This window comes from Chelmon rostratus, chromosome 13 (assembly GCF_017976325.1).
Source record: "Chelmon rostratus isolate fCheRos1 chromosome 13, fCheRos1.pri, whole genome shotgun sequence".
In the NCBI taxonomy this organism is placed as follows: domain Eukaryota; kingdom Metazoa; phylum Chordata; class Actinopteri; order Chaetodontiformes; family Chaetodontidae; genus Chelmon; species Chelmon rostratus.
In genome coordinates, this window is record NC_055670.1 from 25,901,644 (window position 1) to 25,922,829 (window position 21,186).

Below are 21,186 nucleotides of genomic sequence, written 5' to 3' on the forward strand. Positions count from 1 at the left end.
CAAAACATGAGTACTTACAGTACAAGAACAGCAGACAGACACTGAAATCTGGAGTACGGTACTTGAGTAAATGTGTTTTGTTCCTTTCACCACCTCTCCCTGGCAGGTTGTCTTGTTTTTAAACCTTTTCTTTGATGAGATAGGGAAAGCCAAAAACTCGGAGCTCATCGGGAGTACGTGAAGGCATCAGTGGGCGGGCCTCCCCGACCATGTGACAGGTCCACTGTCCTCTGAGGCGCACGAGCTGAGCTGAGCTGATGTTTCGTTTCCAGAGAAAGAGGAGAAGCTTCAGGTGAGCGGTCCGGTTCGGTGTGACGCTGGAAACGCACTTCCGGTGTTGACAGAAGACGGTGAGTTACATTCAGGTCATCACGTAAAAGTCAAACGTCTGTCTGTTTGTTTCTGCTGTCAGAAGTCCGTTTTAGAAACATGTCATCTGGGTTTCTGCTCACCTGTGTGTGTCACAGCAGTCTGTCAGTCTCAATGTTCGTGGACTCACAGCTAAATGTGGTGATTAATCCTTTTATCAAAGCGAACAAACAAACAAGCTTAAAGTCAGTTTTTCTCTCTTTGAGGTTTAAAAAAATGAATGAAACCTCTGGCGCGTGTCTCACCTGCTTGCATCCAGAAAAATCATCAAAACTCATAAATTACTGCTGAACGGAAAAGTTCCAAAATGTGAAAATGTGTTGTCGCTTTAGTTTTGTTTGTCTTTGTGATGAAGACTTTCTGTTTTAACATTGTCATAAACGTTAGTTATTAACAAGTTGAGATTTTTATGTTGTCGTGTTTTATTATGTTTTATTAAAATCAGCTGACTGATCATCTTAACGGAAACTCATGTGCAGCCATAAACAAAGTCAGCACATATTTAACTATGAACAGCAATGAACACCAACAGCAAATAAATAAACTTTAAAGGTTCAACTGAATAAAAATTTCGTGATTAATAGTAATAGATTACATCATGTACATGAAGTGTGTGTGTATCTCTGCATGTACAGCCTGCTGGCCTTATATTTTATATTTGTGATGGATGATGTTGTACATTTGAAACTGGATGTTGGCTGTCACTGTATGATTCATTTAACTGTTCATCAGACTGATGCGGCTCTGTAGCGCCTCCCACAGGGGAGAAGTTAGAGCAGGCTGTGTGATGCAGATGAAGAAAAAAGAGAGTTAGATATTAATTCTAATTAATAACTTGCTTTAAGGTGACTCTGCTCCAGTATTTCTGTTTAATCTTTGTATGTATTAGTGAGCATTTTAAATGAATGCCTCTTTTCATGATCAAAAACCTTCACATCATCATAACAGTAATTATCACGATGGATCATGTAGGAATCATGACATGTTTGCAGTTCTCTGCAGAGGTCTGGTTAGCTATTACATGCATGTGAAATCAGTGAGACGCTACAGTTTGAGTTCTATCGAGCTCTGTTTCTCCCCCAGCTCCAGCAGACCATCATGCAGACTGACATGAACGCGCCCTTGTTGGCCAGGCGTGGCTCTGACACCTCAGAGCTCCTGGCCCGCCACCTGGGAGGCCCCGTGATCGGCATCATCGGCTCCGGAGACTTCTCCCGCTCGCTGGCGATCCGGCTGCTGGCCGGTGGTTTCAGGGTGGTGGTGGGCAGCCGCGACCCGAACCGGGTTCCCAGTGGTCTGTTTCCCGAGGGGGTGGAGCTGCGGTCACAGAGGGAGGCGGTGGACAGCGCGGACAGGGTGGTGTTCGCCGCGCTCTACCCAGAGCACTACGACACCCTGGTGGGGCTGAGGGAGCAGCTGGCCGGGAAGGTGCTGGTGGATGTTAGCAACGCCACCAGGCTGAACAGCGGGGAGCGGTCGAACGCAGAGAGGCTGGCCGAGCTTTTCCCCAAGAGCAGGGTGGTGAAGGGCTTCAACGTCGTCTCCGCGTGGGCGCTGCAGGCTGGAGCCCATGATGGAAGCAGACAGGTGAGCTGGAGGCACAGGTGAGGTCAGATAGGCTGTAGGTCACACCGCCCCCTCTGCAGCCGCAGCAGGTGTAAAACACCTGGAACCAGGTGTTTGGTGGTTGGTGCACACGAGTGAAGTCGACCCTCAACATGAAACATCGAATAAGAACACATGATGATGAATTCTTCCACCACCTCCACCCTCCAGGTGCTGATCTGCGGCGACTGCTCCGACTCTAAAGCCGCGGTGCAGCAGCTGGCCCGTCGCCTGGGCTTCAGCCCCGTGGATCTGGGGGGTCTGTGCGCGTCCAGAGACATTGAGGAGGCTCCGCTCCTCCTCTTCCCTTCCTGGGGAGGCCCCCTCTTGGCCTGCTTCACCCTCTTCCTCTTTTTCTATGGCTACAACTTCGTGAGGCAGATACTGCTGCCCTACCTTGATAAAGAAAAGAACAACTTCTACCAGCTGCCTCTGCTGACGGTAAACGAGACGCTGCCGGCCGTCGCCCTGGTTACGCTGGCTGCTGTCTATCTACCAGGTATTGAGCAGAGAACGATGCTGCGTTCAGGCCGTTTACAGTTAAAACAATAATCCTGAATATTTAAAACAAACAAAAGGAGCTCGTTTAATAGGTAAAAGCAGGAACTAGCAGTGAAATAAGTGATCATTCATTCATTTTATAACAAAATGCTCATTTCTATCATCTGAATCTGGAGCTTTCTCCCTTTCATTCTGCTGCCTGCAGCTGAAGGTGTGTGTGTGTGTTACAGAGGACGATTCATTCTTTATGACAGTTTGGCAGAACTCCAGCAGACACGACATTTATGGGTCAGGAAGTCACAGATAAGTCACGAGTCCTTATTTTTATGACTCGAGTCCAATTGATGTCAAGTTTGAAGTCTACAGCCGGGGTCAGAAATATGATTGAGAGCTGACTCACACAGTACGAGCTGTATCCAGAAACAGCAGCAAATGATTCTTACTGTTTGTTTTTATCTTAGTCAGCTGTTCAGTTAGTTAATCCCATGAGGAGGTGCGGAGTTATTAAAGAGTTTTATATCGTTTGGATTTGCACCTTTCATATTTTATATTTGCACTCCTTCCTCCACAGGAATAAAGTTCTGTCTTATCTTATCATCAAGCAGGGCAGCATGCCAGACCTATCAGTCTGTTACCTCATCAACTCTGCATTCATCCACCTCAGGCAGAAACAAGCACGCTCAGTGGATGTTGGAGGAAAATGTCTGCTGAGCTGCGTTGGTCCTGTGTGTCCTCAGGTCTGGTGGCGGCGGTCTTCCAGCTGGGCAGAGGAACCAAATATAAGAGATTTCCTGATTGGCTGGACCACTGGCTGTGCTGCAGGAAGCAGCTGGGCCTGCTGAGCTTCCTCTGTGCTGTGCTTCATGCGGTGTACAGCATGTGTTTGGCGCTGCGGAAAGGTGCAGGGCAGGCGGTGCAGAATGCAGCTAACGGCCAGGTGACCATTGACCAGGTGTGTGTCATGGAGCTGAATGTGCACACAGTGTTTGTGGTCCTGACGTTTGACGACCACAGCTCTGCTATTTCTGTCCCTTGTGTTTGTTTTGATCACTTTTAGGTGGAAGCTGGTGTAGAAAACTCCTGGGCAGAGCAGCAGGTGTGGAGGTCCGACCTGTACCTGTCCTGTGGAATCCTGGGACTCGGAGTCCTCTCTCTGCTGGCGGTTACCTCTCTGCCCTCTGTGGGAAATGCCCTAAACTGGAGGGAGTTTACATTTGTTCAGGTCAGCAGATTCACATGAAAACCAAATGAATGAAAATGAACAGCAGGCTAAACCAGGTAGTCCAGACGTCCCCCTCCCCAGCAGCGTTCTCCAGCTTCCCAAACCAGATGAGATATAAATCCCCGGACAGTGTTCCGTTGTGTCGTTCTAAACTCTCCGACCTGTCTTTTTGTGTGTCTGCAGTCAGGACTCGGTTATGCTGCTTTGACTCTCTCCATCATGCACACTCTGTTCTTCGGCTGGGACTTTGCCTTCTCCCCTGCGTCCTACCCTTATCACCTGGCGCCGGTGTACCTGCTGGCCCTCATCCTGCCCTGCATAGTCCTGGTCGGACGGCTCTTCTTGGCTCTGCCGTGTCTCATGTCGAGACTGGCGAAGATCCGCAGGGGCTGGGAGAGCGCCAGACACCGGCCCCCAGCTGAAGGGTCTCCTCCAGGAATCTGTGGAGACGCCTAGACCAGATAGGAAGGAAAAGAAATCTGGAGAGTCTAAACTCTACCTCCTCCTCCATGACAGACACTTTGATCCTTTACACTAACAAGAGACAGAGAGGGAGTGCAGAGCTGAGATCGAACCTGTCCATCATCCCGCTGGAGCCTTAAATTCACTCTGATGACTTTCTAAAGTTTTCTAAAATTTAAATTTTATTAGATTTAACTTTTGTAATTGCACTTATAATAAAGTTATGTCATAGAATGTTAAAGGGACACAGGTCTGTTGTTTCTCAATAATCTTCAGGGTGTAAACTGGTTCTAATTACAGAGAAACCAGGTTCTGAGACAGTTATTGTAGTTAGTTTAATTAATTGTTCTGATTTCTGGCTGAATTTCCCTGAAATATGTTGAATTATATTTGCATGAGCTGCTTTGCTCTGACTTAACGTCTCAAAGTTATGCTCATGTTGCACTTCAAACACCGTCATTTGAATGTAACTCGTTTAAAATTCTGTTTTTATCAATAAAGGTGCTGAAACACAGAAGCAAAGCAAAAAGAGAGAGAAAGAACTATTTGTACTGGCGTGAAAGCCCAAAATCAAACAGTGATAAACTGATAATTAATAGATTTCCTCAGTCGGATCTGTGGGTCGTTTCCACTGGACTAAAGAACTCAAGTCAGTCATTTTCAAATCTGTAAAACTGTAAAAACGTCTCATGTAAGTTTGATGTTGCCAAAACATACAAACACACAGTATTATAATAAGAAAGGTGTTTTATTGAGATGCTGTACATTGCTCTTGTGAAATAAGGAGAAAGTCTGAGAGATTTATAATTTCATATCTAATAACTTAAAAATTGTCAGAGTTGAATGAAAATCATCTTGTTATGATGGAAAAGGATCCAGTTAATGTGAGAAAGGCTTTTCTGGTCATGTTGGCATCAATAAGCTGCCAGAGGGCAGAGTCTTCAATGGTGATGTGACTGCTTCGCCCAGGACAAGTACATTTACTCAAGTACTGTATTAGAGTACAAATCTGATTATTTACTACTATTTCAGAGGAAAATATGATACTTTCACCTTCACTATTTTACAGCTTTACATATTAGTTACTTTACTAATTAAGATTTGTGCACACAAACAAATATTTTGATGATCATTTAAGTCATTGTTCCTGTAAAACATTTAGCGGTTCCAGCTTTGTTAATGTGAGGATTTTCAGATTTTCTTTTAAATTATTTTAATGTCTTTTTTATAATTTTGTGAAGACACATTAGATGCATACTGGACTGACACACTTCCCCTGTGGATCTTGTCTTCATGTGGGGATCATGAGACACAGTCAGCAGTAGATCTGCACACTGCAGCAGCAGCTGATGGTAAACACCCACGAAGAAGAAAAAGACTCGCTCTGTTATCGACTCGTCGAGCCTTGATGGCTGAATGTTCTCGATTGCTCTGGGCTTATCAGATAGCTTGCCTCCAGACGCTTGCTAAGCTAGTCACCCTGATGCTAAACATCGTAGCTGTTTGAAACGCCGCCGTTTCACGAACGGAGCCGTTAAAACCGACTTTTCTCAGAGCTCAGCGGCTGGAGCGCAGCGCGCGTCCCGCCGCACGATGGCGGCTGAAGCGGTGGTCACCGTCCGGCTGGTGAGGTCCTTCGAGCACAGAAACTTCAAACCGGTCGTGTTTCATGGAGTCAACTTGGACCAAACGGTGCTGGACTTCATGCAGTTTGTCAGAGTAGGTGTGTTCAGAGCGACAGGTATCATGACATAATGAAGGAGTTAGAGCCACCGTCACGTAAAAACACCTGAGATTTCAAGCAAGAAGTCGGAATATGTTGAGAACAAAGTCTAATAGAGCAGGTTGGTTGGGTCACATGTTTCCGTGTTTCCTGACAGCCCTCGGGTTACTGCCCCCCCACAGCCTCCTTTGCTCTGTTTGGGCCCGTCTCCTCCTGCAGGATGTTTCCCATGGAGGAGCTGGGGGGAGCAGCTGTGAGCTAAGACACACAGTGATGAGATTTATCCTGATCACAGGTGTTAGTCAAACAGTTAGCTTAGAGTCCCAACCAGGGTCACGTGTCTGCCAGATCAGGTTTGAGTGGGACAGATCATCAGATCAGAGACTGTAGGACAGGTAGATTCTGTCCACCTGAGCTTTAATCACTCTCTGATGCCATGACTGAACTCTGGTCTCAGGAGAAAACCAGGTCTCTGCTGGACTCCAGGCTCAGAACAGATCTAGTTATTGACTCATGCATGATGGAACTGCTTTCTTTGTCTCTCATAAGATTCAGGCTTTAAAGGTGAAACCTGTGACTTCAGATCACCATCATCTCTTCCTCAAACTTCACTCAGACTTTTGTTTGTAATATTACGACTTTTTTCTCATTTTTTTCCTCAGTGTGACCCTAATGCGTGCATATCAAGTCATATAACATATCACATTATTAGCAATGCATTTTAACTCGAGGCTGAATTCATGATAAATCCGACAATTTCTTCCAGATATTGCGACAAGACCGGGCCTCCCTCCTCCTTTCAAGAAATACGCTTACGGTACGTGTGCGTGAGACGTGGTTTACATCAGTGTTCGTTTTTTCTAATAATATTTATTGATGAGTGGGTGAAGCCTGATGAAGCTCAGACCCCGCAGCACAGTGACTTCTGGTGGTTTGTCAGAGTGACAGCAGCCGCTCGCCACTGAAGCCACAGCTCGACGGCATCGCTGATTTTAATGGCGCCAGGCTCACATGAACAGTAACAGCCTCAGAAGTGTTCTGTCTTTCTAGTGCACGGCCTCACATTTCTCAGCTGTTCCCACTAATGAGTCGATCACATCGTTTAGACGCAAAACTGTAAAAACTGAATGCAGCAGCAGTGATGTTTGAAGCTTTGTCAGTCGTCATTGAGATTCACAGGAGTGAAACCATCATCTCTTCTAATCGTCCATATCGTGAATTATATGATGAGAAAAGATGAAGCACAAATCTGAGGATGCATCAAGCCAGTTGCAACCAAAAGCTGAAAAAAACGCTTCAAACTGTGCTTTTGATTTGCTTGAATCTGAAAAGAGAGGTCGTAGTGTGTCAGAGTTAATATGTGATGTGTGACGTTGAAAAACACATGCTGTGCATCTGATTCCATCCTCCTGCTCTTTCAGACACGATGAAGATCACCCACCAGGCACACGGAGCAAAGGTATCAGTCTGAAGGCAGGCGGTTAGACCTGTGCAACTTGTTTTAGTGGCAAATGACACTTAAAGAAGGTTTGTCACTGGACTGACAGATACATCCTGCAGCAAACACTTTGGGATGAATACGCCAGCCGTTAAACCCTCTGCAGAATTATCACCACCTCTGTAGTTCCCCAACATGTCAGCTAGTCCCACTTTATAAGGTAAATGCCAGGTGTTGTGTTTCAGCTGCTTCCAAGTGGCCCAAAAAAATCTATTAATGCAGCTTTAACATAAAAAAAAAATGCAGAATAGCTTCTAGCTAGCATCAACAGACATGTCAGTACCGTTCACACTGTGGTTAGTCACTGTGATGTCCCATCTGTCACCTCTTTCTAAATAATTCAAGTGACATAATAATTTTACGGTTTAGATTTTCAAACAGGCCATGCTCATTATGCTAACTCTTGCTACAAATAGCACTGCTAGCTTAGCTACCACAAAAATATAACCTTCATCGGTGACAGCTGCCTGCTAGGAGTGGTTATCTTCCCTGTAATGTTCTGATGTTAGCTGCTGTTTTCCATAGTAACTGCTGTGAATGGCGACGTCTGTCAGCGACATGCCGTTAATAAGCAGCATAAGCTGAAACAAGAGTGTCGTACCATCAGCCACAGTTTGATCTCAGGGTCCCTCAAAGCTGAACACAAGCACAAATGCAAAATTAAGTGCACTTTAAAGCACGTTACTGAGGCTGTGAGTGTTAAGATCAAGCAGTGACTTTCATTTTAGTTTATCCTGCCACAGCTGGAGCAGCTGCACAGGTGCAAACAGGTGTGACTGGTCGAGGCAGCTATAAGCTAAAAGCTGCAGGAGTGAATCATTTGTACATTAACAACTGAGCCGGTTGGCGTTGGGTCACACTTCAACCTCAAACTATGAGATTTATAATATAGTGAAAAAAATCGCCCCGGCTGCATGTTTCAGAAATCCCAAGTTGTCATTGAAGTTAAACTGTTTGTCTTCTCAGACTAATGAGCTGGTGATGAGTTTAGACGACGATGAAAAGCTCATTCTGCAGAACGACCAAACCCTGAGAGCTGCTGGCGTCGGTAAGAGTTTGTCATCGCCGTCCATTCAGCGCTCACTGAAAACCACTGATGGGTAGCAAGTACAATTACTCCCATACAAATAAAAATGAAAAAGTCAAAGTGAAACTGACGAAGCTGCTCAAGTAAAGCTAGAAATACCTAGTTACACCAAGTACAAGTTACTTTTTCAGGGTTTGCTGGCCAATGAAAATAATGAAGACGCAGCATTTATAAATATGGGTCAGTTAATGTCATTATCATCATCATCAAACACCAAAGATTAACATTACACATGTTAATTTAAACACAAGATACTTGTGCTCAAAAAGAGGATTTATTCTCAGTGAAGAACCTTGGAGCTCTAATCTGCCTCTATACCTGCCAAAGAGCAGTGATTCCTAACACGTCTCTGGGGGTCATCAGGTGGAAACCTCCCTTCAACAGTGTTTCGCCTACTTAGTCCCACTACACCTCCAGAAGGCTAGGCGGTGTTAACTACTAGCTGCCAATGCTAACTGCTAAGATACTATCATACTACCACCGCTTTAGCTATTGTTAGCTGCTACAATGCTAGCACAGGCCTAGATGCCACATGTAACTGCCGATTGCCACACTACCATCATCTACACCTGCCTCTCACCAACTGCACCAAGAAAAGCCCTAACATTTCCTTCAAGAAGCAAACAAAACAGAAAAACAACCAAAAGATCAAAAAACAAGCCAACTCTGTATCTTACAACGCAAACTCACCTGAACAGGCCGCATGGTCCCAAAGAGAGACTCTAGCTGGCCACACCCCCACCTTATCTACACTTCCTCTTCCTGGTTCTCTTCCTATTGGCAGAGCGAGAAGATGGGGCGGGGAAAGCAGAGCAGAGGAGAGGTGTCTTGTTCAGACTTTAACCTCTTCTCCTGCCGGATTAGGCATGCATGTCCTCTGTCCCCCCCCCCCTCCCTCACAGTCCCTATTTCACCCCCCACTACTATTATTTCTCCTGATCCATATCCACTGACTAGACCTAGCAGCCTCATCTGACATCTCCCTCACTGTCTTCCTTAAATTTTGCCCATGCACTCCCAGCTCCCTCAACAGTGAAACAGCTGACCCTGCAACAAAACCCCTACACCCCACTTCAACCGGACAGACCCTGGTCTTCCATCCCCTCTGCTCAGATTCTGTCTTTAAATCTGCATACTTAGTCTTCTTCCTTTCATAAGCTGCCTCCACTGAATTTTCCCAAGGGACTGTTAACTCAATAAAATACAGTCTTTTTACTCATGGACCATAAGACAATGTCCGGCCTCAGATTACTATAAACTATTTCCTGGGGCACAACTAGCTTTCCTCCCAAGTCGACCTGCATTTGCCAAAAAAATGCAGGTCGACTTGCCATGAAAAGTTAATATAGCTAACGTTAGCTAGCTAACTACATTGTAAGTCATCATGAATAAATGCTAATCAATCAATTATTAAACCTGCTGAGAAACATTGAAAAGACTCCAGATCTGTCTGTGAAACATCACGATCTTCACTTTCCTGTAACTGTTGTCTGCATATTCATGGTTCCACTGCAAACAGGAAGTGCTAACAGCTAATTCTGCATACTGTTGATGGGGCCAACACGTAAACAAATACAGGCTAAGGAATTAGCTTACAGCTAGCTGACTCCATGGGGACATTATACTGCACTTCCTGTTCACGTCCTCCAAAGTTCTAAAGCTTGAAGAATAATTTTCCCCAAACTGAAGCAAGACGAAGATTTGTTTTGTCTGGTAGTCGACTGGATTAGAGCATTGCATCATGTCATGAAATGAATGCAGTGAGTTCAGAATGTCCTGTCATGCTGCACCGAGGCCAGTAGAACCACCGAGTGAGTCTGACGCCGATGACGTGAAGTTTAATCACAGCCTGTTTCTGTTTGTTGTTCCAGCAAATGAAACAGAAGTGGCCTTCTTCAGGAAAGAGGACTACGGCCTCTATAAAGCGAATCCCAAAAGTGCTTGGTGACCTCAGGATTTTAATTAACAGCAGAGGAGGTCAAAGGTCAAGCCTGGCACAAGACGGGCGCCATCATGTTTACACAGTAGAGTTTTAATTTGTGGGCTTGTTTTTAAAAGTGAAGCTTATCCTGCACCACTCTGCCTTTTTATTTCTACTCTTCATTATTTTTGCTCTGCTGTTCGTTTTCATTCCTGTTTTAAAACATGCTGAATAAAGATTTTTGAGAGCTGAAGTTTTGTGAGTGTCGTTTTTTTTTTAAAGATATTAATCAAATCGTTTTGGTTCAGTTAGAGGAGTCACACAGGAGATGTGAGCAAGTTCAAATGAAAGGGTCAGCTTTGGGCCTCCACAGCTGTTTCCTCTGCTTTCCTACTGTCTGTCCTGCCCAGTGGCAAGAAGGTATTTTAAAGCTTGTTCTTCCATCGTTAATGATAAATAATCAATAATTCAGGATTCTGAAGAAGTGTCCTTCCTGTCTATGAAACGCCTCAAAAATGGAAATAGAAAATTGAAGCTGATGAAACTGGAAACAGATTCAGCTTCAGCTTCATAAACAACTTGTAAGTGTTAAATCTGAGTGATCTTCTATTGCCGGACCGACTCCTGTAAAGAGAGACAGCGGTGACATTTATTTAGAACAGCGGTCAGTGTTTCTCAAAGAAAAAATACCAAGAAGGTAATTCTCTGCTCCGTGTTTGGAGAACAGGAGGACAACGCAACAGATTCATGGTCATCAGAAACATCCACAGTCCCGTCCAGCAGTGCCGGCGCTGGTTCAAAGTCACCGTCAGGCTGCATCTCAGCTGCATGAAGAACATGCTGCTGTGATGCTGCAGCTCCCATCAGGTCCAGCCCTTCACTTCAAGCTCTCGTCCTGCTGGTCCTGAGCTGCAGCAGGTCTGTGGTCCTGAAAAAAGGCCTGCAGACAAATCAGCTGTCTGTTAATGGGCTCCTCTCAAGGTCTCAAGAACTTCCCATACCAAAGAGCTGCAAAAGTCTTCCAGCCCAGAAGAGTAAAATACTAAAAAAAAACCAAATCTGCAAGCTTTGACACCTGATGATGATGATAACAATAATAAGAAGAAGAATCTGCATTTTCTTCCTGTACTACATAAAGTGATGTCATGTCATGTCTGTGCTTCTTGATCAGCTTGGTCGTTTACAGCCTTTCACATGTGGCTGGAGTTTAGCTCCTGTGTGATCCCTGGTTCAGTCAGGTTCAGGCACCGCAGCCTGACTCCTGTGAGGGCGAGTCCTGCTTTCCGGCCTTTTTCATCGGGGGCCCATCAAACCCTGTGAAATATTCTGAGCATTAAAGCTGACTGGTTTTCTGTCCACAGTATCATGGTGTCATTCAAACTGTACAGAGAGAGTAGACTCTGGGATCTACTGCGATGGAGCTAACAGTTAGCTCCCCAGCTACAGCAGTTCACCCCCAGCCCTGTGAGCAGTCACTACGTCACCACACGTCCACCCCACATACTTCCTGTGAACAAGTGAGTGTCCCTTTGTGCTGTGGCCGCTGCTTTATACATCGCAATCTGGAATTTGTACGGAAATGACAGAAAGTGAATTTATCATTTTTGTCTAAACTTGTTTAATAAAGTGCAGTTTAACCTCAAATAAACCAAAATTCAAAATGACTTATTTCTCTGACGGGCTCCAGCACAGACGTTATGATTATAAATTCAGTTCAACTGGTTGCTTTGTTTCACTGCTTTTTAGCCGCATCTGTGGATTTTGGAGGTTTGTGTTCCAGAAACCAATCCATGCTGTGATTGGTCAGCTGTGTGCAGGTGAGGAAGGAGCCAGGTGTGAACTTCTCTCTGAAGATCTCTTTTTCATTCTCCAAACTATTGCAGCATTACACCTCCACCCCGGTGGAGGTCAGAAACAGCTCAGACAGCTGAATTTCTCTTCGTATGTGTGTGTGTGTGTATATATATATATATATATATATATATATAGTATATAAGTAACTATTGTTTTATTTTGTTAGCATTTTATTTTATTGTATTTAAATTTATATACGATCTGTGTGTGTAGCATGCAGGAGCTACATCTAACATGTTGTGCAACCTCACATAATAACTGAACGATGAATGAACTTTGATAACGGTAGCCTTCATGAAGTTCCTTATTTTATTATATTTGTAGGCATTTGTGGTCAGCTGGTAAATGTGGTGCTCAGTTTAATTATTTTACAGACCGTATACCTCAGAAATCAAAAGTTATCTTGATTTAAATTGTAATAATGCACAATAATGTATTCATATATGTGAGTCATTTTAGTTCTGAAGTACAGTGTTTGTCTCTGAAATGCAGGAGCAGAAGGAGAAAAGTAGCATGAAATGGATTTACTGAAGTACAAGAAAATGTAATTTACTGTCAGTGCAGTTCTTGAGTAAATGTATTTAGTTACTCATAATTACTGGTTTTAATAGTTAACCAGCGACCAGGTCTTTTCCTTTTTTTTCTTTTATGCCTTCGTTATGGTCTTCCTCATGTGCAGATATATTTGTACACTGTGTCATTGAAATAGAGAGAGAGGGTGTTTGTTTATGGAAGGCAGATGTCTCTCTGTCATTCAGCTGTGTGATAATCCAACTGGAAACCACATCTATTTTTACCACCACCCCCCCTCTCTCCTCTCTCCTCCTCTCTCTTTCTCCTTCTCTCTCTCTCTCCTCCTCTCTCTTTCTCCCTCTCTCTCTCTCTCTCTCCCCCTCCTCTCTCTCCCTCTCTCTCTCTCTCTCCTCTCTCTTTCTCCTTCTCTCTCTCTCTCCTCCTCTCTCTATCTCCCTCTCTCTCTCTCTCTCCCCCTCCTCTCTCTCCTTCTCTCTCTCTCTCTCCTCTCTCTCTCTCTCCTCCTCTCACTCTCTCTCTCTCTCTGTCCCCTGTCTCTTCCTCCCTCTCTCTCCCTCCTCTCTCTCTCTCTCCCCTGTCTCTCCCCTCTCCCTCCCTCCCTCTCCCCCCCTCTCCCTCCCTCCCTCTCTCTCTCTTTCTCCCTCCCACCCTCCCTCTCTCTTTCTCCCCCTCTCTCTCTCCCCCGCCCCCTATCCCTCCCTCTCATTCTCTCTCTCTCTCCCCTGTCTCTCCCCTCTCCCTCCCTCCTCTCCCCTCCTCTCTCTCTCTCCCTCCTCTCTCTCTCTCTCTCCTCTCTCACTCTCTCCTCCTCTCTCTCCCTCTCTCCCTCTCTCTCTCTCTCCCCTCCCTCCCTCCCTCTCATTTTCTCTCTCTCTCCCCTGTCTCCCCCCCCCCCCCCCCTCTCTCTCTCTCTCTCCCTCCCTCCCTCAGCTGTGTTTCCTCTCAGAGTTGGTTTGTCGGCCTCGGCAGCAGCAGGGAAACGTCCTGGTCTCCCTGAACGTGGCTCAGGTAGTGTTTTTGTCTTTCTTTGTTGTTTTATGTCTGTTGTGAATCAAAAGCTTTAAATGTGGATAAATGTAAATATGAAAAGTGCTGGAAAATGAAGACAGTGACAAATGTTTAACAAGGTAAAAACATTTTTAAGATCTGATAAAAAAAATCATTCACTTCATGTTACTCAGTTTGTATCAGCGACTCAACAAACCTCATGATTTCAGATGAACTTCACAGTTCGAGCACCAAACGTTACAAATGATCCATTAAACTATAAAACTGTTTGGGATGAATGAAAGTTTTTCCCCTTTTATTGTTACATTTACATCTACATTAAATGATCTGAATGATCTTTTATTGCTACATTTATTAACATCAAAGCTTTTGGTTTTTATCCAGCTACGTGACAGAGTATACTTTTCTATGATTCCATTTTTATTTTATTTCCATCACTTTGCTTCTCATTTTACATGAAGTATTGTCATTATTCTCTATCAGCATTTTAAAAGGTTCTACTTGTCTTTAAATATTAAACATTTTTTTCTATGATACCGGACATATTGCATAAAATAATATCTAAATATAAACCAGTGTTTGGGCTGTCAGGTTATGAAAAATGTGCCTTTACTTTCCGAAAAACGGACCAAAATCCATTTATTGATAACCTATAAAGCATTTACGAATAGAGGACTAACTTTTATAACTATATAAGAGAAAGAATAAACACTCCAAAGATTTGTTTGGTAACCGGGTAACCCCACATTTTTAAACTAATGACTAACTAAAAAGTTAACAAGCATTAATAAAACCATTAATTACTACTTATACCTTTTATAAGAGTGCATTATTTGAAAGTTGGACCTGTATATTTAAGTCTTTGATGACCTACTGATGTTTGAGAATAAAATATGACTTTTAAAATTTAAAAGAAAATCTTTAAAGAAGAAATCTGTTCTGACGTTTCAGAAATGAACATTTGATTGATGGAACCAGGGAACAGAATGAGTTTGTTTGTCTCATTTCCAGCACCACAAACAGGAACAGGAACGAATCTTTTCACTCATATCCAAAAAAAAAAAACCAAAACATTGAGAACATTATGATGAATACCACAGAATGAAATAAGACTTAGAATCAGGGTTTCAAATTTTAACTGACGAATATTGGACCAGTATTTCACTTGATGTCAGCCAATGACTCCTAACCCATTCACCTGTATCTCGAAAAGCAGATAAATTTCCCATAGTTCATATTCAGTAATAACAGCTACTTTGCCTTTATTCCAATCATTGCACTAAACAGCAGCATTATTATATTTAGTGACGGCTGCTGCGTCGTTTTCTATGTACGGTAATAATGACAAACTGCTTCTGATTAAAGCTGAAGACATCCGATATCGTCTAAATCCAGTTGAAGCTCTCAGTCTGCACTTTAGCAGCTGAGCTAATGTTAGCTAATGCTCAGACTGACACCAGCTTGACATGCAGGTTTATCAGATAACAGACAAATGTGTAATTTTGTCGATATAAAACGTGAAAACGAGAAGCCTGGCCTTTGTCTTCTGGGAGCAGGGGGGCTGATGCACACAGAGTTTTCTCATTTTCACATTGGACCTTTGGTTGGTAGCTCAGTCAGTGTTTAATGACTTTAACTGTATAAAATTTTATCTCTAAAATATTTCACTGGAGCTAAAACCTGGATCGAACCGTTTTCTTTAATTCATGCTCTCTATTGTTGTGCAGGAGACTCGAAAAGAACAGGAAACTAACAACCAGCAACTGGACCACAGCGGCTGGTCTGCACTGACTCTCACTGACTGGGGTTCGCACTGGGAACCGGACACTTCCCAACACAAACTGGTTCAGCTTTAGTTCAGGAGGTGTTTGCCTGCTCGAGGTGAAGGGACGTAAAAGAACAAGCATGAGTGGACTGATGAGGCAAACAGTGAACTAGCTGATGTTTACTGAAAAGATCACTTCAAAAAGTCAGAGACGACCTCAACGTTATCCCAGAAGACCAGAGAAGGATCTTCCATTCCTCAACCGATACCAGGATCCTGGATTTAGTCTGCCTTCATGACGACCGGAGAGACTGAAGAGACTCCGACATGTGGAGGACAAAAGAAGTCAGAGGGGAGAACTGGAGGAGGAGGAGGGGACGTGAAGCTGTCGTTCACCACTCTCAGCACTATCGCCATCCAGGCTGGCCAATCACAGATTGTCATCTCTGTCCTCAAGGTATGTTAGGAGACCAAAGGGCATTCAGCTTGTTGAGCTCCGACTGTCGGTCAATAACAAGGCCTCCACCTGACGCTAGTTTCCAGAATAACTTGGAGGAAAGACACGACGTGGAAGAGGGTCACATGACTCTATAACTTGGGTGGAAGAGGGTCACATGACTCTATAACTTGGGTGGAAGAGGGTCACATGACTCTATAACTTGGCAGGGTTATTATTAATGAATCCTACAGGCTGTTATTTACATGCAGCCACGTCCGATTGTCAGGAACGTCTGACAGCTAAGATTTTCCACTTGGTAAAAATTCCTGTAGAAGTTGGCAAAACAGCTGCAAAATCCACCATCACTGGCAGTTACCTCTAAATAAAATACTAATACTGCATAAATCCATCAATCAAACGAATCTGGTTTCAGTTGTTAGCCAATTACCAAGTAACACGATAAGAAATAGCAGCTCAGACTCATTCATGTGGTGTTCCTACGAAGCTATAAATGTCTTTAAATAATGTGTGGATGTTTCTGAGTTAGAATAATGGGAGCTTTTCCTTTTTTTTCCCATTCTGGACCAAAACATGAATGCAGCGTTAGTCTGTTAGCTTGACATACAGTTATATTAATTCATTCATTATATTTGACTACAGTCAGCTATCAGGCGGTTAGCTTTAGTTATAGATTTAAATGTAACTTCTAATTTAGGTAGCTATGTTAGTTTTGAGTAAAGTAAGGTATTAACTGAGGTTTTACCTTTTGAACCGTTCAACTTTAGCATTAGCCTGATTAACTGTGACTAAAGTGAGCTAGCGTTATTAGACTGCTTTGACTCTAGTTAGATTGTACTCTGATAGCATCGCTTTTAGTCAGCAATTAGTCTAAAAGTTTTAACTTTTGACTAATTAACTATGACCCGCTTTTAATTTGAAGTAGGTATAAAATTGTTAGCGTCCTATTAGCTAGATATTAGAATGTTAGCCTTGAGTTAAGCGAGCTGTTAGCTTCAATTTTAACTAGCTACCTGACTGTGTGATTTTCAGACTGTAACTGACTTTGTTTAAGTAGCTATATTAACAGTTACTTCCTGACTTTTGTCAGCTTTATTTTTACTGTCAAATTGCTAGCGTAGTTGGATATCAGAATATCTGCCACATTTAGCTGTATTTGTTAGCTGTGTGTTATAGACTGTTAGCTTTGACACTGAGGTTCTTCCTTCACAAGCTGTTTCAGCTTTTCACTTCATCTGAAGTCACTTTTCTGTCCATGTGCTGTTTCCTGTTATAGCACAAACTATTTACTGATGCTGCTGTAGAGGGAAGTGAGCAGTGTGTGTGTGTGTGTGTGTGTGTGTGTGTGAAAGAGAGAGAGTGTCTAACGGCTGACAGCTCTGTGTTTTAAAAGTGAGTATGTATTCAAACTGTGTACACATGTATGTGGGATTATATTGTCATTGTTTTTAGAGTGTGTCTGAGTGTGTGTTTGTGTGTGTGTGTGTGTGTGGTGGTGGTGGTGGTGGTCACGCGTCATGTTGTGTCCTTTTCAGTCAACATGCCAGAGATACTGTATCATCCTGAGGAATGCTGCAGCGCACACACACACACACACACGTGTACAGGGATACATGCAGCTCCTTTACACCTAAATCGGTCAACAGGTCGTTCTGTGGAGAGCAAAAACAAAACAGAACAAACTAAAACTGTATTACGACATTTTCACAAAGTGACATCAAACCATTGCTGAACTGTGATTATAACTTGAAACCAGCTGCTCTCACCTCATCAATGTGCAATCAAGTGTGTGTGTGTGTGTGTGTGTGTGTGTGTGTGTGTGTGTGTGTGTGTGTGTGTGTAGGTTGGGGGGAAGTTACAACCAGAAGTATGTTCACATTTCAAGGTCAAAATGACCCTATTAAGTCCAAGTGATCCACAGTGTGAAGAGCTCAAATTTCTCACAAAGTTGTTTCCCTCCATGACGCCTCCTGGGCTGTGTGTGTGTGTGTGTGTGTGTGTGTGTGTGTGTGCGTGTGTGCGTGTGTGTTTGTGCGTGTGCGTGTGTGTGCACGTGTGCGTGTGCAGAGTGGATCTGTGGTTCACCTCCAGCTGGTCCAGGTCCATCCAGGCCTCTGTGAGATTGGATCAAACCAGGAGGAAAACCAGACACTGATCCAGGAACAGCAGCAGCTGATGGAGAAACTCAAGGTACAAAGAGACGGAAACAGGAGATAAACAGCCGAAGTCCTGACATCACTTCCTGTCCAGCTTCTGTTCTGCTGACTCGTGTAACTCAACTCTGTCATGTAGCATTTCTTTCATCGGTCTTTGTGATAAAATGAAGCTTGTTCTGGAGTTTACGTTCCATATTCTGAGATAAATCAGCTACACGGCAGCTGATATTAGAAATTAGTTAAACAGTTTAAAAAAAGATTATTTTGAGTACAAAAAACTACTACTGCAATAAATCTGTTGATTTTCCAGAAACATGAGAGGGAAGTGCTGACTGTGGTGGAAAGGAGCCGACAGGCGGAGCAGAGGAAGAGGAGGGACGAAGGGACGATGGAGCAGAGGAGGAGCAAGAAACAGGAGGAAGAGGAGGACGTGCACGAGGCCATGGCGGCATCTCTGAACGAGGGATGGTCGTTGCTCCTGCGCCTGCTCGAGAGACGGCAGGAAGTCCTGATGCTGGCTGCAGACTTCTACCGCCGAGCTTTGGAGGTACAAACCATCTGAAACTACGGCAACGTTAAAAAACAACTTTATCATAGTTTCAACTTATTTGATTCCCAAGAGCCATGCCAAGACTGACTGTCGTTGTTTAATCACCAGAACTGCTTGACTACTATCAAGCAGTTCTCTTGTGATTGTGAGTAATTGAATAGTAATATTATTAGGAATTTGTTCTCAACAGTAACGCAGGTGTTCGTGGCGTTTCGCCTTGCTATACTGGAGCCAAAACTACTGGCCAAATGTTTCAGGACTCAGCCGCACAGGTTGTTGATTTAACTGAAAGAATTAACAATCTTTAAATCATGTTTTTTGTTTGTAGTCTCACCGCTGCATCAAGTTCCTGAGAAGCGTGCTTGCAGGCAGCCGCTCCCTGAACACATCATGGTTTTTTTATTCATTCATTTGCAGCTTTAATGATGATCATGAAAATGTGTTTTAGAAACACAGGATCTTTATTTGTGTTTCTAACTGAGACACCAGCAGCTAAAGTCACTCAGTCCCTGCTTCAAAGTCGACACCATCCTGACACCAACACCATGCTGGTGTTTTATTTGGCGGACCTGCCAGTTCTTCAACCTGTGAGATCTTCAAGGGTTTACAGCTTTTTAATGATATATATGAAATGCTGTATTTCCTGCTCATGTTAGACTGAGCTGTATGGAAGCTGAATGGTGACTCGTTGTAATCTGAGCCTCACAAGAATATGTGCTCATCTATTGTTGGGTTGTTGTGACCTCTGACCCCTGACCTCCTCGCTGTAGACAGTAAAGTTCTCGCAGGTGCGGTGTGCTGTCCCCTGTGGTTAAACAACAGGAGCGTGGACGTGATTTATCCTCGTCTCGTGTCTCCGTGAAGGACATTTGTTTCAGCTCTGAGCTTCACATTCCTCACATTCCTGCATGCCGAATCCGTGGTGTGTCGCAGTAAGCCGTGCTCATTGGCTAGCATTTTATTAGCAACACCTGCTGCCTGACGACGATCACCTGCCGCAGCCTTTATTTAAAACAGTCCAACAGCGAGCTTTCTGCTTCTATTTTAATCCCCCGTCATTTCCGTACATTTAATGAGTTGAAAGCAGCTAATAAATGTCAGCCGCGGTAACATGGACCGAGATAAAACCAACACGGAGGGCAGAAGATCATCACCGCTCCACCCGAGAGTCAGCTGAGGAGCTGAAACCTGGCAACCCGGCTGTGAGCTCGGGACTGAAGAGATGCCGCAGAGGGGAGGCCGTTGGTCAATAAATAGCTCCAACACTGATGGACAGCAAAGTCAAGTGTGACTTTGTCCAGATGAAATATCTCAACAGCTACTGGATGGATTGTGATGAAATGTAGTTCAGATGTTCACGTTCCCTTCAAAATAAACTGTAATAACTTTATTGACCCTCTGACATTTCGTCTAATGTGTCCAATACTTTGATTAGTAATCAGATATCTAATAACATTCCCATCAGCCTCAGCTGCTCCTGCTAGTTAGCAAATATTAGCACGCTAACACTCTGTCTGTCTGCAGTTTGCTGTCAGTATTGACCGAGTTGAGGATCTACAGATCGGACCAGACAACGACAGACTGACTGAAGTACAGCTCACATACGAGTCCATGAGGAGAGGTAAGCAGGGCTAATCTTAGTCATAGTATCAGTACTAGTATTTATAGCATTACACACAGCTGCAGTACCGATATATTATCACTGATTTAGTTTTAATTTCTTCTTTGCTTGTAGTCTTGTGTCTGTCTTTCTTTGTGTTCAGCTCTGTCGGCCTGAGCTGAACACAGGCATGATGGGATATCCTCCAGTGCCCCAAAACCCTGCAGCAGGACGATCACATATTTAAAAAAAACTCTTTACATGTCCTTATGAAGCCATATTTAGTCCCAGACTTCTTCAAGCTTTTTCCAGCCTGACAACAGTCTGTAATGTGAGCAATGATAGAAAACAAAGCAAAAGTTTAACCAGAGAATAATGTTTATATCTTAATGTAGAAGCAGCTGAACTCTCAACTCTTTCATCTTCATCAAAATGATCTTTTTACTGCTTTGTTGAATGGCTGCAGGCATTTTTAACAAGTTTAAACTGGTAAACTGGTGCCAACCTTAAATAAACTGGTATAAACTGTCCATTAGCTGGTTTGCTGTAGGTGGAGGGTTACAGGTGGTTTAAAGTAGTTAAAACTGTGTAAAACAAGGTAAAACTGGTTTAATCCTTTGGAAACAGGTTTAAAGATGCAAGAACTGGGCTAAACTGGTTTGAAGCAGATTAAGTGTAGATTAAATGGTTTGCTGTAGGTTGGGGGTTGTGGTTAAAAGAGCAACATGTACGCATCAGTGCATAAACATAAAATATGATCTCTCTGCATCTTCGATCAGTAAATCAGTCATTGTCTCATTTGTCTTTTGATTCCAGATCTTTTGGGGAAATCCCTGCAGGTTTTAACCAGCAGCAGCATTTTACTGCAGAAACT

The 21,186-nt window shown here is 43.6% G+C and overlaps 3 protein-coding genes across 4 annotated transcripts; all 3 read left to right on the top strand.

Annotated features, from left to right (window-relative positions):
* The first annotated feature begins 241 nt into the window (after window positions 1-241).
* steap3 (STEAP family member 3, metalloreductase) lies at window positions 242-4,669 on the top strand. Its single transcript, XM_041950548.1, has 6 exons — window positions 242-350; window positions 1,453-1,956; window positions 2,146-2,473; window positions 3,213-3,427; window positions 3,533-3,697; window positions 3,881-4,669. The coding sequence occupies exons 2-6, from the start codon at window positions 1,468-1,470 to the stop codon at window positions 4,151-4,153; spliced, it is 1,470 nt and encodes a 489-aa protein (XP_041806482.1). The 5' UTR covers window positions 242-350; window positions 1,453-1,467; the 3' UTR covers window positions 4,154-4,669.
* Window positions 4,670-5,585: 916 nt separating this feature from the next.
* c13h2orf76 (chromosome 13 C2orf76 homolog) lies at window positions 5,586-10,635 on the top strand. 2 transcript variants are annotated; one of them, XM_041951050.1, is made up of 5 exons: window positions 5,586-5,882; window positions 6,649-6,699; window positions 7,304-7,341; window positions 8,347-8,428; window positions 10,339-10,635. In XM_041951050.1, exons 1-5 carry the CDS (start codon window positions 5,753-5,755, stop codon window positions 10,413-10,415), a joined length of 378 nt encoding a protein of 125 aa, XP_041806984.1. In that variant the 5' UTR covers window positions 5,586-5,752; the 3' UTR covers window positions 10,416-10,635. The 2 variants fall into 2 exon arrangements, with proteins under 2 accessions (XP_041806984.1, XP_041806983.1); XM_041951049.1 differs by lacking the exon at window positions 8,347-8,428.
* Window positions 10,636-15,844: 5,209 nt separating this feature from the next.
* ccdc141 (coiled-coil domain containing 141) lies at window positions 15,845-20,489 on the top strand. The gene is made up of 5 exons (XM_041951133.1): window positions 15,845-16,006; window positions 18,074-18,196; window positions 18,473-18,709; window positions 20,237-20,333; window positions 20,476-20,489. Exons 1-5 carry the CDS (start codon window positions 15,845-15,847, stop codon window positions 20,487-20,489), a joined length of 633 nt encoding a protein of 210 aa, XP_041807067.1.
* The last annotated feature ends 697 nt before the right edge of the window (window positions 20,490-21,186 follow it).

Excerpts from the sequence above, each read along its gene's own strand:
- steap3 (XM_041950548.1), top strand. The coding sequence starts at position 1,468 with ATGCAGACTGACATGAACGCGCCCTTGTTGGCCAGGCGTGGCTCTGAC. Across the intron at positions 1,957-2,145 it reads CCCATGATGGAAGCAGACAG|GTGCTGATCTGCGGCGACTG; the intron begins GTGAGCTGGAGG and ends TCCACCCTCCAG. Across the intron at positions 3,698-3,880 it reads GGGAGTTTACATTTGTTCAG|TCAGGACTCGGTTATGCTGC; the intron begins GTCAGCAGATTC and ends GTGTGTCTGCAG.
- ccdc141 (XM_041951133.1), top strand. The coding sequence starts at position 15,845 with ATGACGACCGGAGAGACTGAAGAGACTCCGACATGTGGAGGACAAAAG. Across the intron at positions 16,007-18,073 it reads TTGTCATCTCTGTCCTCAAG|AGTGGATCTGTGGTTCACCT; the intron begins GTATGTTAGGAG and ends GTGCGTGTGCAG. Across the intron at positions 18,197-18,472 it reads AGCTGATGGAGAAACTCAAG|AAACATGAGAGGGAAGTGCT; the intron begins GTACAAAGAGAC and ends TTGATTTTCCAG.
- c13h2orf76 (XM_041951049.1), top strand. The coding sequence starts at position 5,753 with ATGGCGGCTGAAGCGGTGGTCACCGTCCGGCTGGTGAGGTCCTTCGAG. Across the intron at positions 5,883-6,648 it reads CATGCAGTTTGTCAGAGTAG|ATATTGCGACAAGACCGGGC; the intron begins GTGTGTTCAGAG and ends AATTTCTTCCAG. Across the intron at positions 6,700-7,303 it reads TTTCAAGAAATACGCTTACG|ACACGATGAAGATCACCCAC; the intron begins GTACGTGTGCGT and ends CTGCTCTTTCAG.